This window comes from Phyllosticta capitalensis (genome assembly GCF_038381095.1).
Source record: "Phyllosticta capitalensis strain CBS 128856 chromosome Unknown BKA78scaffold_11, whole genome shotgun sequence".
Classification (NCBI taxonomy): Eukaryota; Fungi; Ascomycota; class Dothideomycetes; order Botryosphaeriales; family Phyllostictaceae; genus Phyllosticta; species Phyllosticta capitalensis.
In genome coordinates this window covers 1,395,993-1,408,652 of record NW_027117449.1, presented here as the reverse complement: position 1 = coordinate 1,408,652, position 12,660 = coordinate 1,395,993, and the positions used below count along the sequence as shown (strand labels likewise).

The following is a 12,660-nucleotide window of genomic DNA, read 5'->3' as shown; positions in this document are numbered from 1 at the left end:
CAGCCACGTACAGGAAACGGTCGTCTTGGAGGCGGGACAGCTGTCGGCCGGCCTAGGGCGACAGAGCATCCGAAAGCTCGTGCGGGAGCATCCATGTCGACCTCGCGGAATTGCCGTCCTTGTGCTGGTGTTGATCACCTTCTCGGCCCTCGCCGCCATCACACAGCATATGTCGTGACGGTCATCGGAATTTTCTCGTGCATCTCAAGATGCGTCAGCGTCGATCGTCGTCAGGTCGTGAGGAGAGGCCGATGCTGTGCTCTCGCTGAGTCGTGGTTGAGGTAAGCAGTGTCCGCAAGACGAATATCCCTGTCGTGGAAAAGTTGGGGTCTATCGATAAGGAATTTTATCCGCCGCGAATCCGCTGCCCCACCGACATCATCTTTACATTCCACAAACACAATGGGCAAGGTCGAAGAGCTCCCCGATGACTTTGACGAGTCGCTCAACCTGAACAAGACAGCCCCGAATAAGACGAACCCCGCCCAAGATCTGCCCAGCGGCCCCGGTCCTTCGAATGTACCCTCGCTCGAATCCCTCATCAACGACGCCGTAGCAGGCAAAGGTGTACCACCCTCCAACAATGGCACTTCATCACAACCCTCGGCTCCGAAGCCTCCAGCAATGGAGCAGGTCCAGGGCAAGACCGCCGACGAGGTCCTTGCTGAGCTGAACCGCACTCCTCTATTCATGACTTCCCTCGACGAAACAGACGGAGCCGGTGGAGGCAATGATGCGCTGGAAGCTTTGAAAGCCATGGCATACGAAGGCACCAAGGCCGAATGTGCAGGCAACTTCAGGGAGCAGGGCAACGAGTGTGCCAAAGCAAAACAGTGGAGCGACGCGCGTGGCTTTTACACGCAGGCAATTGACGTTCTTCATGGACCAGACCGGCCGGCGCAGAGTCAAGAGGAGGGTGAGCCTGACATGGACCTGGCAGAAGATCAAGAGCTGGATCCAGAAGAGGAGGCCAGAAAGGAGAAGGCGATCGAGGAGGCATCCTATGTCAACCGGGCACTGTGCAACTTGGAAATGAGTCAGTCGGCTATTGCTCGCCCCTGCAGTGGCCTTGAAATGCTGACGATTTCACACAGAAAACTACCGCTCCTGCATAAATGACTGCAAAGCGACTCTCCTCATTAACCCCTCCAACGTAAAAGCGTGGTACCGGAGCGCAACAGCCCTTCTGGCTCTTGACAAGATCCCCGAAGCCGAAGACTCGTGTTCACGGGGACTGGCAATCGACCCCAAGAATGCCGCCCTCCAGACCCTCAGCACAAAGATTGCCAAGCGCAAAGCCCATTTGGAAGAGATGGAGCGCAAACGGCGCGAGCGCGAGGAACGACAACGAGCCGAGGAGAATGCGATGAGGCTTGCATTCAAGGCGCGGAACATCAAGACGCGGGAAACTGGAGAGCAGCCAGACATGGGAGATTCCAAGATCAAGCTGCAGGACCCACTCGACCCCTCGTCGATCCTCTCGTTCCCGGTTATATTGCTGTACCCGCTGCACGCGCAGAGTGATTTTATCCAGGCGTGCGCCGAGACAGACAGTGTGGGGCAGCATCTGGAATATATCCTGCCCCTGCCGTGGGATGAATCTGGAGAGTACACACAAGTAGACACCGAGTGCTACATCGAGACGGCAAAAGGCGGCTTGATCAAGGCTGGCAAGAAGGTGCCCCTGGTCAAGCTCCTAGCTGGTGGGACTGTTGAGGTGGTAGATGGGCTGGTAACGGTAAATGTTGTGCCCAAGGCGAGGGCGCAAGAGTGGATTGCAGAATTCAAAAAGAGGAAGGGGTTGTAAAGAGATGGTGTAAATACGGCGCAGGTTTGCAAATCAAGCTTCTTTCTTGGACGACGGCATTTGATCCTCACAGTTTCTCTCCTCGAGACTACATGTTCTCGACCGGCTGCAACCCACCACCCCCCTCAATCTCACGCACCATCTGCCACCAGAAAGGACAGAGTATCGCGCACTCCCCCTTGTGCACAACGCAAATTTCATCGACGCGAAAGATGCATCCCTACTGAGCACGCGCAACAAGTCAATGATCCCAGCGCAACCCGGCAAAGAAAGCAATCATCCCCGCGGATCCAGGCACCGGTCAGGCACAGAGTTTTCTGCACCCGTCTGCCTGACAAGTAGGAAAAAAAGAAAATCTTTCCCCGCTATCAGCAGGGAAGCTGCTTGTCGACGCCAGCCAGCCGGCAGCCTGCCGCCGCTCCGCGGCCGTCGTGTGCAATTTCGATCCTGGACCCCTACCGCCCGCTTGGTTGCTGGTGGATGGATGCCGATGCGTGGTCATCTCTTCACCGCGCCAAGGCGTGTGGGAGAGGGATTGGGGCGGAGTTCGGGTTTGTTGGTGCTGAAGTCGGTGGAGGTCGCGTGAGTAGCTGCTGCTCCCGTTCATGGTGCTCTGCTCATGTTGGGGACATGTCTTGCACAGATAGGTAGGCATCAAGGATGTCCGGTCGTGGCCAGACCAGCCTGTTCGAGCTACGTAGCCGACCAACTGTCTAGGTTGGCCGCGACATTGATCTCTCAGAAGCCCAACTGCATCTTCACGCACTTATCCAAGCCCATCGACGCAGGTCCAACAAGTTCCTGCGTTTAACCCCCTCTTCATTAATGAGACACGGACGGCGCCAGCGCTGGCGCAATATCTATGCTGACACTGGCGGCGGCTGCACAACTGCCGTCCTGCGAGTGCCCGGCCGCCGCCAGCACATTCGTCAATATCGGCTGTCGGTGTCTGCTCCCTGTCGTCGCCCGTCGTGCCTGAGGCTACCTGGTACGACCCGCCGCGCTACTCTCTCCATACCTGTAGCCAGCCACGATGCAACGCAAGTTACGTCAGTGATTCTCATTCTCTGTCCGGTTCCATGCCTAATTCTAGGAACCAGGCACTGGGGGCGCAGTGCAGTGCAGGCGAAACGGAAGACGAGCGACGTGATGAGAGAGATGGAAGGAGAGAGGGAGCAAGAGCTGCAACATCCGCTTCTGTCCTGAGATTCTGCTGATGTCCAGTCGGCTGCCCATGTTGGTATTGATTGCAATGAGGGACGCAGGCAGGCAGCAGCGAGAAGTCTCTCTTCCTCCTTTACCGAACGCTCTCTCTCCAACTACCTTACCTGACGTAGCTCCTCCCCCCGCCAGAGAACCAAGAGCAGAACGACATCCAGAAGGAGTCCCATCCCAAGCCATGCGCATCCACTCAACACCTCTCCATCCAAGATATCCTCTCCCCTCTTCCCCTTCCCCTTCCCCATCCACTCCTATCCACCACATATGTACTCAATCCCCTCGCAAAACATCTACTTACACCTCGCACAACCACGACCACATCCCTCCCACCCGCCCTCGCACCAACCAATCAACCCCCCGAACCACTCGTCCACTAGCCCCAAACAAGCAAAGCGCCGCCCGCTGCCATGACATTGAACGTCGCGGTGCGCGACGCAGCTGCGTCGTCCGTCGCGCTTCGTACTTGCTCGTACTCAGCCTGTGTGCAGACTGGCTGGCTGGCTGGCTGCCTGCCTATCACATCGTTTGTTGGTCCGCTACCTACATAGGTATTTGCGGCAGATGCCTTCACATGCTCGAAGGAGGAGGAGGAGGAGGAGGAGGCAAACGGGTCGTTCTGTGCGAGTTATTTGAGAAGCAGCAGCTTGACGACAGTGGCCGAAGGTGTGAGAGGTGTGAGGTTGGATTGATGGGTGGCATTGGAATGAGAGCCTAAGTACATGTAAGTAAGCCTGAGGCTCACGCGCGGATTGCGGTGGTGCATGGAGTGGCAGCCAGCGTCCGTACGTCCGTCCGGCGATTCGTTTCAGGCATCAAGGTGTCAATCGACCAACCCGAGTCGACGCATGGCATGCAGAAGGCCCATCGCACGAGCGCTCAAGATATGAGAGGATGGGGAGGGCTCGTGCCTTCATCAAGACACAGAGGTAGTGCTCATCCGCCTTTATGTCTTAAACGGGAAAAATAATGCGGGACCATCTCGGCCGTCGTTGTGTGTCATCACTTTGACGCTGCTGCGCTCGGAAGACAGAAGCTAATACCGGTAGCCATCATGTCTCAGCAGGCCACACAAGTCACGCAACGCGCAGGCCACGGGCTTTTGAATATGGAGTCCTACATTGGAGGAGCAAGAGTATCGAGCAGCAGCAGTAAAAGCAAATCGCTAATATACAATGCAATGCATAAGCCCTATCCCCGAGGCAGCAAAGGGAGAAAAGCAAAGCGCATTAATATCCGAACCCACCGAATTTTGAGCGCCCTTTTTGCGCCTCTTCCACCAATTGTCAGTCGAAGAAAAAGAGAGCTTCCCATACCTAATGCAACGCAGAAGCCATGTCTGCCAGTCGCCGTAAAGTCCATCGGGCCAGAGCGCCTGTGAAATGCAATGCTGATGCCGAATCCGAAAGTGTTTGTTCATACACGATGCTGTCTGATGCTTCGTAATTGTGCTGCGGGAATCGTTGTCGTGTAGCTGAAAGACGACCACTTTAAAGTGTAGAGGGAGTTGTGCGGGTACTTGTCAAAGTCGACCAGCAGGTAGCCCGGGAGTGATGGTTGCCGATTCGCTTCAGTCTTCGGCATCTTGCTTGCACCGGACCATGTTCCTGTTCAGAACATCGCAGATGTCTTGGTTGGCGTAACGCATCGAATAATGGTCCCAGGTGAACGTCAGGTCGTCGCATTTGACACGGCGGAGGGCATCCATGAAGCGGAACTCGGTGCGAGGAACAGCCCTGCGACCCATGAACTTCAGTTCGACATTATGGAGCTCGCCATACTGGGCGAGCAGGCGCAGGCCCAGAATGAGATGCTCGTCTCGAACAAAGCGGCGTTCTTCTTGGGCTGCGTCAGCTTTTGGAAAGAAGTATGTTATAAGGGAGAGGGAGAACATACCAATGCCCCTCGCGGAGGGATAGGCATCCATGAAGCAGAGGCTGATGGACCTGATGCGCTACAAAGGTAAGCAAGACACTGAGATCTGGCAACGAGAGACTTACAGCGATGTTGACGGGCCCAATAGTGTGAAGCCACAAGCGGAAGTCATGGTAGCCAACTTCCTTCTTGGTGCTGGACCAAAGTGGAGTGCGGTGGTCGGTGTTGCGGTAAAACCAAAAGTGATTGGATCCATAGAGAAGCTCACATCCTTCGTCATGAATCTTCTTGCAGGTCCGAAGGAAGGCGCTGGAACGCGAAAAGTTGGACGTGTCGAGTAAACAGGTATTTCCCTTGACGACAAACAGATTCTTCATTATTTTGATTCGCAACTCGGGTGGAAGCTTCAGAATCAAGTTTTCTTTCGCGGGTTGAGCGGCCGAAGCCTCGTCTTTGCTCTTTGACTTGGTCTGGGCTGGACTTGTTTTGCCTCTTGGGCTCATGCGCGGTTGGTCTGAGTTCTGGCGCTGCCTCTTGGCTGCGTGGAGCATGTTCCTGTCGATGCTGAGGTGGACCGGTCCAGAGAATCCTGGCGGAATGTTGAGGGTGACGTTGATGGTCTCGGGCTCGGGCTGCTTGTCGCCTGCATCCACACTCAAGGGTCGGTACGATTCAAAAGTCGGATCGGGCGTGGGCGAACGCGCAGAGTCGAGTTCTCGTGGATCATCGCGATATCTTTTGAACTCGTCGATAGCCACATTGTCCAGGCCCGGAGGCGGAGGCGATGGTGTGCGCTTTCTCTTCTTCGCGTTGCCTTCGTTGTCCTCGGGTCCGTAGAAAAAGGGATCATCCTCGTCGTCGTCGACGGCATCAAGAGAGTTGACAAAGACAGAGTCAGACTGCCTCTTTCCAGCAGATTCACGAATAGGCCGTCCAGTACGAGGGTTGCGCTTGGTTGCGAGGTCGCCTTCGCCGAGCTCCTCACTTTTTGCTCTGGGGGCGGCGGAGTCGCGAGGACGCGGCTTGCCCTTGCGGTTTGCCATTTTGTCGAGACGTAGATGAAGGTTGTTTGGTGTTGAGGCAAAGGTCGAGGCGGCAATGGCAACATATGTGCCACTCGCGCTGCCACGGCGCGAAGATGACCGGCGCTGGCGCATCAGGCAGGCGAGAAGTCCGTAGGGAAGGAGCAACCCAAGCACACGTCGGCCTAACGTCGAGGCATCACCTACGTTACGCGCCATGTCATTCTGCGTGCTGATGATGCTTGAGGTCCAGTGCTATTGAAGATCCGCCATCAACATGTCCACGTCTCCAGGCTCCAATGCGGCGCCGACAGTTCCTTTGCATCACGGCGGGTCTTTTTCAAGTCAGCATAGGCATCCAGAGTGAAGTGGAGTGGAGTGGAGTGGAGTGGAGTGGAGTGAGTGGTATTGCATTTGTATCTGGCTACATGTACTCATTGTATCTGTGATCATGGCCATCCATCGCATCCATCCTGACTCGCAGGCAGGCAGACAGCCAAGAGCTCTCGTCAGACATGGGACGCTGAGCTCAAGCCTCGCCCCCAAGCCGATGTCGCGGCGTGCCCTTCGTTGTTGAATCGGAGCTGTAGAGACACAACTGCATCCTATCAGACGTTTCAAATTGCCCCTCGAAAGGTGGTGAATGGTGCGGGACATGTCAACATCACCACACGCCAGCAAGCCGGATGAGTGTCGTGCCTTATACCGTCTCATCATGTAGGAATTAGTTGTTGAAGAGGAGAAGAGACGGGGCGGGCGACGCGCAGCCGAAAATATTTGTTGCCAAGACCGCTAGCGGAGCTCGCGAGCCGAGGACCCAGCGCGTCGAGTTGATCCCGGCGCATCATCCATATCGCACCACTCGCGCTTCTTCGCTACAGGTACTTCACCACCACTCCCGACAATCATGTCGTCCTTTGCGAGCAGCTCCCGGGCTTCTCGTTCCCTTCTTTCTCACGTCTGCCGCCGTCCTGCGGCACCCAGGCGCCTGCAATCCGCCTTCGCCCGCAACTATGCTGCTGTGTCTCCCGACAGCCAGCACAAGGTACATGACAGGTGCTCTTTTGAACAATGCGCAATTGTGCTGACCCTGCCCAGCTGCTCTCCACAGGCCTCTCCGAAAATGACCCCATAGTCTACGACATTATCGAAAAGGTCAGTCTCCCGGCGCAAATCTGCCCGCCACGCTGACGCCGGTTGCCCGTTGTAGGAGAAGAGGCGGCAAAAGCACTTTATTAACCTCATTCCCTCGGAGAACTTCACTTCCCAGGCTGTTCTCGATGCTCTGGGAAGTGTTATGCAAAGTACAGCCACTTCCAATTGCCGCGCAATCGTATACTGAGCCACTGGCAGACAAGTACTCGGAGGGTTACCCTGGCGCACGTTACTACGGAGGAAACGAGCACATTGACGAGGCCGAGAAGCTCTGCCAACAAAGAGCTCTTCAGACGTTTGGTCTCAAGGAGAGCGAATGGGGAGTCAACGTCCAGCGTAGGTCGTCTGGCTCCGAGGCTGGTTTCCCATCTGACTCGAGGCAGCTCTCTCCGGATCGCCCGCCAACCTCTATGCCTACTCTGCCGTCGCAAACACCCACGACCGCATCATGGGTCTCGACCTTCCCCACGGCGGTCACTTGTCCCACGGCTACCAAATTCCCTCCAAGAAGATTTCTGCTATTTCCAAGTACTTCGAGACGCTCCCATACAGGCTGAACGAGCAAACGGGCCTGATTGACTACGATAAGCTGGAGGAGTTGGCCATGCTGTACCGTCCAAAGGTCATCGTGGCCGGTACCTCGGCCTACAGCAGGCTCCTCGACTACGAGCGCTTCCGCGCCATTGCCGACAAGTCTGGCGCATACCTGTTTGCTGACATGGCCCACATTTCTGGTCTCGTTGCCGCCGGTGTCATTCCCTCTCCTTTTACCAAGGCTGATGTTGTGACGACCACCACCCACAAGTCTCTTCGCGGTCCCCGCGGTGCAATGATCTTTTACCGCAAGGGCGTCCGGAGGGTTGATAAGAAGGGCGTCGAGGAAAAGTGGGACTTGGAGGGCCCTATTAACGCCTCCGTCTTCCCCGGTCACCAGGGAGGCCCGCACAACCACACCATCACCGCGCTCGCGGTTGCTCTGCAGCAAGCTCAAACGCCCGAGTTCCAGCAGTACCAGCGTACTGTGCTCACCAACGCCAAGGCGCTGGCTGAGAGGCTCGGAAACTCCAAGGATAAGGGCGGCCTTGGATACAACATTGTCAGTGGTGGTACTGACAACCACCTTGTTCTTATTGACCTCAAGGACAAGGGTGTCGACGGCGCGCGTGTTGAGCGTGTGCTGGAGCTTGTCGGCGTAGCAAGCAACAAGAACACCGTCCCCGGTGACAAGTCCGCCATGAAGCCTGGTGGTCTGCGCATGGGAACTCCAGCCATGACCACTCGTGGCTTTGGTCCTGACGACTTCCGCCGCGTTGCCGACATTGTGCACCGCGCCGTCACCATCACCCAGAAGCTGGACAAGGAGGCAAAGGAGAGTGCCGAATCCAAGGGCCGGAAGAACCCTACCAGCGTCAACGCTTTCAAGGAGTACCTTGGCGAGGGTGAAAATGTCACAGACATTATCCAGCTGCGCAAGGAGGTTGAGGACTGGGTGGGTACCTTTAGCCTGCCTTGGGAGAAGAATGGAGCATAAGCATGACGGCTATCTGAATGGCCCATATGAGAAAACGTTGTCTATGCATGGTCCGTGTTAAAGTAATTCGGGCGCGGCGTTGGAGGGCACCGCTCGGTCTGTACTGTAAATATCCAGTTTCTGATTCTACTTGGTCAGGCGGGCACATTGAGCGGTTCAAGGAATTCTCCAATCTTCTCTAATTTTTTAACACTCACACTCGACATGTCAATTTTCTGTAGGATTGGTCGTCAAGTTTCGTCATCTGCACCGCGCTGGCGGTTCGCATCCGTGCCTTCCAACTTTTACAACTTCCATCTTGGGCGAGCCAGACGACTTCTTTTCCCCACCTCTTCCTCCGCCTGTCCAATTTCTTGATCTTAGTGTTCACACCATCTCTGTCATGGATGACGCTGCTGCTTCGCACGACCCAACAAGAGCCACCCCTTTCGACTACGCCTGGGTCATTGTCGTATGGGACTTGTTTGTCATGGTCCCGATGGTCCTGCTCTGGTACTTTGGCTTCCTCACCCTCAGCGGCGATGTAAGTGCAACAACCGAATTGAGGTGGTGACTCGAACATCAAATTCACCACGGCGCTTCACCTCAACGTCTCGCTGCAGCGTATCAGGCTCACTAACACACCAACCTCCAGTTCGTTCCCTACTCTGGCCCCGGCCCACGCAGATACCGCCGCATCCGCCTGACGCCAGAAGAGCGCGAGCTGAGTACACGACCTCACCAACCTCGCCATGACATCCCACCAGACGACGAAGAGGCGACAATCGACCACGAGTTCTTCGTCATGGCACAAGAGTGGGAAGACGATCTGCGCGAAGCCCGCCGCTTGGCCCGCCAGGAGCGCATCCGCCGCCTGAACTCCCGCCTACGCAACGGCGTTGCCGGCGTGAGGTCCAGCTTCGCCTCGATGGGTCGAGTCGGCAGTCAGAGAGAAGGGAGACGCGAGAGCCGCTTGTCGTCTGACGCTGGTCGCAGCGACGACAATGGCGGAGCTGCAGCGGAGGATCGCACCACAACTGCAACAACTTCTCCTGCGACTCCGCAATCTGCACGCAGTGGTTCGCGGGCGCAGGCACCTGGATCTCAGACATCACATGCGCATGGTCGCCGCAGCCGAGCACGGAGCGACGGGTACCAACACCAGCGCGCCATTGAACTCCAGTCACCACGTCGCTCTCGTCCGATGAATGTCGACCTCAATCGTCCTTTACCGGCGTTGCCGACCACAAGGTGCGTAATGCACATCCTTTCTGCCTTGCCATTCATTGCCCCCATGTCTCCTACATTAGCATTGCTTCCTTTTGCTGTTTTCTGGCACGAATTATTGGTGACTGACGTATCACAGAGAGTGATGATGGTCATTTTCGAGTCGCGAGCTTCGGCATTTGAAATTCTCAATCGACACCGCCAAATTTTGTTGACTTGCTTGGTTGGCATTGTTCGAATTGCACTGGCGGATGGGTCTCTTCGTCTCAACACCTCCATCGCTCTTCGTAGAGCCCCGTCTTTTCACCCTTCATTATCAGACCTATAAACGCAGCGACCTCCCCTTTCAGTTTCTGAAGACGGATGGCGGCGGGAAAGTGTTGCATCACATGATATATCGGAGCACAGGCGGTCTTTTGTTTTCATCATCTTCTTTTTCTATACCCCAGGACGACTAAAGGACGGACAAGTGACAGCTCGGCTGGCTGGCTAAGATGTTGAGCTTTGCAAGAAACACAAGACGGAACAATAGACAGGGCAGGCTGGCAGATTTTGACCTGCGCAAGCTTCCCCAGATCAACAACCAAATATCTAAGCGCTTTGCTCTCAATCTCGTGGACTCAATTGCAACCACTTCTCCTCGTCCCTTCTTTCCTTTATCTGATGAAGCAACAGAGCGATGCGCCAACCGATAAACAGCCTGGTCTTCTCCCCATGTCTAGTGGTCTGACCCCCTTGATTCTTGTTATGCTGTTTTAATTCTTTGCTGTTGCCGCATTTTCCACGTTAATTAGGCGATGCTTTGGCACTTCATATGCAAGTATCGAGTTAGTAGGTTTGTCACCTCTTTTCGTCGTTCATCTTGGACATGTGAGTCGAGTCCATTGCACCGTTCATGGAATCAGCGTCACAAATTGCCACGAAGGGGAACACCAACGCATGCTCCTCATTAAATCACATAAGCAGTCGTGTGGCCAAATAGTCTGAAAACCCTCAAACGGGCCCCTCATTTCGGAGGCAACTCAGCCCTCTCCCCATCCGTCCCGATCTCCTGATACACCTGCTGCGGACTCTGCTGGTGGAGGTCATGATGGAACACTTTCTGCTGCGCGTACATGGGTTGCGGCTGGTCCATCAGCTGTATATTGCCCCCGCCGCTGCCACCACCACCACCACCCCACTGCACCCCATCCATCCTCATGCCCTTCCTGGCGCTCCTCGCCTCCCTCCTCCACAGCCAAATCGCCGCCAACAGCGCCAGCAGCAACGGCACGCCCACGCCGAGACCCACGCCCGCCATGTCGCCGCTCGAGTATGTTCCGCCACCGTCGTCGGCCGAACAGGAGGCGCCCGTGGCCGTGGCCGCCGCCGTCGCAGTGCCGCTTGCACCCGCGCCCCTTGTGGTGACAACCTCGGCGCCCACGTCGGCGGCCAGGCTGGCCAGCTGCGTGGGCCGCGCGAGCACCAGCACGTTGGACGTCAGCGTCGTCGTGGCGGCGCCGGGGTCGTCGCAGCCGCCGTCGCCGTCGCACGCCCACGTGTCCCGCGTTATGTCGTTGCTGTTGACCGAGCAGGAGAGGAGGCGCACGCCTGTGCTTTGCTTTGCTGCGAAGAGTGGGCGGGCTGGTTAGCCGGTTGGGCTTCGTTTGGGTTGGTTGGATGGTATATAGGGGGGTTGGGGGTCGATGGTGCGTGCGTGGTTTCGTGGGCGCGTTGTGGGCGGGAAGGGAGGTGGGATGGATGAAAGAGAGAAGGGGCAGGAGAAAGAGGGGGGCTAGCAAGGGGGAGGCGGGGGTGGGGGCCAGGATACACTCCCGCCTGGTCAATCCAGGGGGCGACGGCAAACGAGCTCAGGCTCGCCGCCGCGCCTCGCCGACCCAAACGAGACCACACCCAGAGAAGAGGGAAAATCTGAAAACCCCAAACAAACTCACTGTCTTTGCACACTTGCGGACAACCCTTGCCCCAACTGTTATCCGTACAGCTGCCGCGCGACAGGATGCCCCAGTTGAGACACAAGCCGTTGGCCATGCAGAGGGCGTCTTTGCCGCAGCACGCCGTCGCGTCGCCGTTTTCCCCGGCCGTGGTGTTGCAGGGCACGTCGTCTGGTATCGTCTTGCCGTCTGGATACCAACATGTGCCGTCGGTGGAGATGGTCATGGTGGATGGAGAGAGATGGTGAACCGGCGAGGAAACCAGGGACGTGGAAAGGAACGGTGGTGGAGAGGCAATGTCGAACAAGGCTGCAAAAGGAGGCTCTTGGACGAAAGTGATGGATATGTTGGTCAGAGGGTTCAGTAAGCGAATCTGCCCACTCAGCTGGGGTGCGAGGGGGAATGGGGGAAGATGCCTTTTCGGGGGGCGGCGAATGCAACAATGGACCAGCTGAATCGGATCGGATCGAATGCGGTTCGGATCGATCCCTCACAACAGTCGATCAATCCCCAAGCAGAAGGTCGATAAAAGAGAAGCCGAAGAATTCAATGCAATGCCATCATAGCCAGGTATCACAGAAAAGTAGGGAGGTAGTCGACTTAAGTGTAAGCACGGAAACCAGGTAGGCAACAAGTTGCGACGTTGATTTAGGGCTCAGTCCATAGAACAGCGAGATGCCGAGAAGACAATGGTGATTGGCAGCCCGTGGTGTGGCATGGTGCTATGCAGAGTAGTGGCAATCCATTGACCTTCTTGGGTTGTGATCAACAATTTTGTTGTTTGGGGGCAAATGAGAGGTGACGAGCAGAGTTTACAGCTGCAGGGTGACACAGCCGACCCTGCTGTGTGTGTGTGTGTGTGTGGTGGAGTCGTGGTGTAAGATTATGTGATCGCAGTTGCATTGTGCAACA

General features: G+C 56.2%; 5 protein-coding genes across 5 annotated transcripts; 3 read left to right on the top strand and 2 right to left on the bottom strand.

Annotated features, from left to right (window-relative positions):
* Nucleotides 1–402: 402 nt before the first annotated feature.
* Nucleotides 403–1,807, top strand: BKA78DRAFT_258116 (uncharacterized protein; the record flags this gene model as incomplete). Its single annotated transcript, XM_066885255.1, has 2 exons — nucleotides 403–1,036; nucleotides 1,095–1,807. 2 exons carry the CDS (start codon nucleotides 403–405, stop codon nucleotides 1,805–1,807), a joined length of 1,347 nt encoding a protein of 448 aa, XP_066739983.1.
* A 2,788-nt stretch (nucleotides 1,808–4,595) lies between these two features.
* Nucleotides 4,596–5,943, bottom strand: BKA78DRAFT_356720 (uncharacterized protein; the record flags this gene model as incomplete). Its single annotated transcript, XM_066892105.1, has 3 exons — nucleotides 4,596–4,864; nucleotides 4,922–4,979; nucleotides 5,026–5,943. The coding sequence occupies 3 exons, from the start codon at nucleotides 5,941–5,943 to the stop codon at nucleotides 4,596–4,598; spliced, it is 1,245 nt and encodes a 414-aa protein (XP_066739982.1).
* An 844-nt stretch (nucleotides 5,944–6,787) lies between these two features.
* On the top strand, nucleotides 6,788–8,608 carry BKA78DRAFT_383227 (serine hydroxymethyltransferase-domain-containing protein; the record flags this gene model as incomplete). The annotated part of the gene is made up of 5 exons (XM_066893059.1): nucleotides 6,788–6,967; nucleotides 7,021–7,077; nucleotides 7,133–7,226; nucleotides 7,276–7,413; nucleotides 7,461–8,608. Exons 1-5 carry the CDS (start codon nucleotides 6,830–6,832, stop codon nucleotides 8,606–8,608), a joined length of 1,575 nt encoding a protein of 524 aa, XP_066739981.1. The 5' UTR covers nucleotides 6,788–6,829.
* Nucleotides 8,609–8,799: 191 nt separating this feature from the next.
* BKA78DRAFT_45030 (uncharacterized protein) lies at nucleotides 8,800–10,100 on the top strand. The gene is made up of 3 exons (XM_066893209.1): nucleotides 8,800–9,131; nucleotides 9,243–9,838; nucleotides 9,954–10,100. The coding sequence occupies exons 1-3, from the start codon at nucleotides 8,991–8,993 to the stop codon at nucleotides 9,958–9,960; spliced, it is 744 nt and encodes a 247-aa protein (XP_066739980.1). The 5' UTR covers nucleotides 8,800–8,990; the 3' UTR covers nucleotides 9,961–10,100.
* Nucleotides 10,101–11,293: 1,193 nt separating this feature from the next.
* BKA78DRAFT_45011 (uncharacterized protein) lies at nucleotides 11,294–12,299 on the bottom strand. Its single transcript, XM_066893208.1, has 2 exons — nucleotides 12,163–12,299; nucleotides 11,294–12,098 (listed from the first exon to the last, which is right to left on the bottom strand). The coding sequence occupies exon 2, from the start codon at nucleotides 11,972–11,974 to the stop codon at nucleotides 11,363–11,365; it is 612 nt and encodes a 203-aa protein (XP_066739979.1). The 5' UTR covers nucleotides 11,975–12,098; nucleotides 12,163–12,299; the 3' UTR covers nucleotides 11,294–11,362.
* Nucleotides 12,300–12,660: the final 361 nt, after the last annotated feature.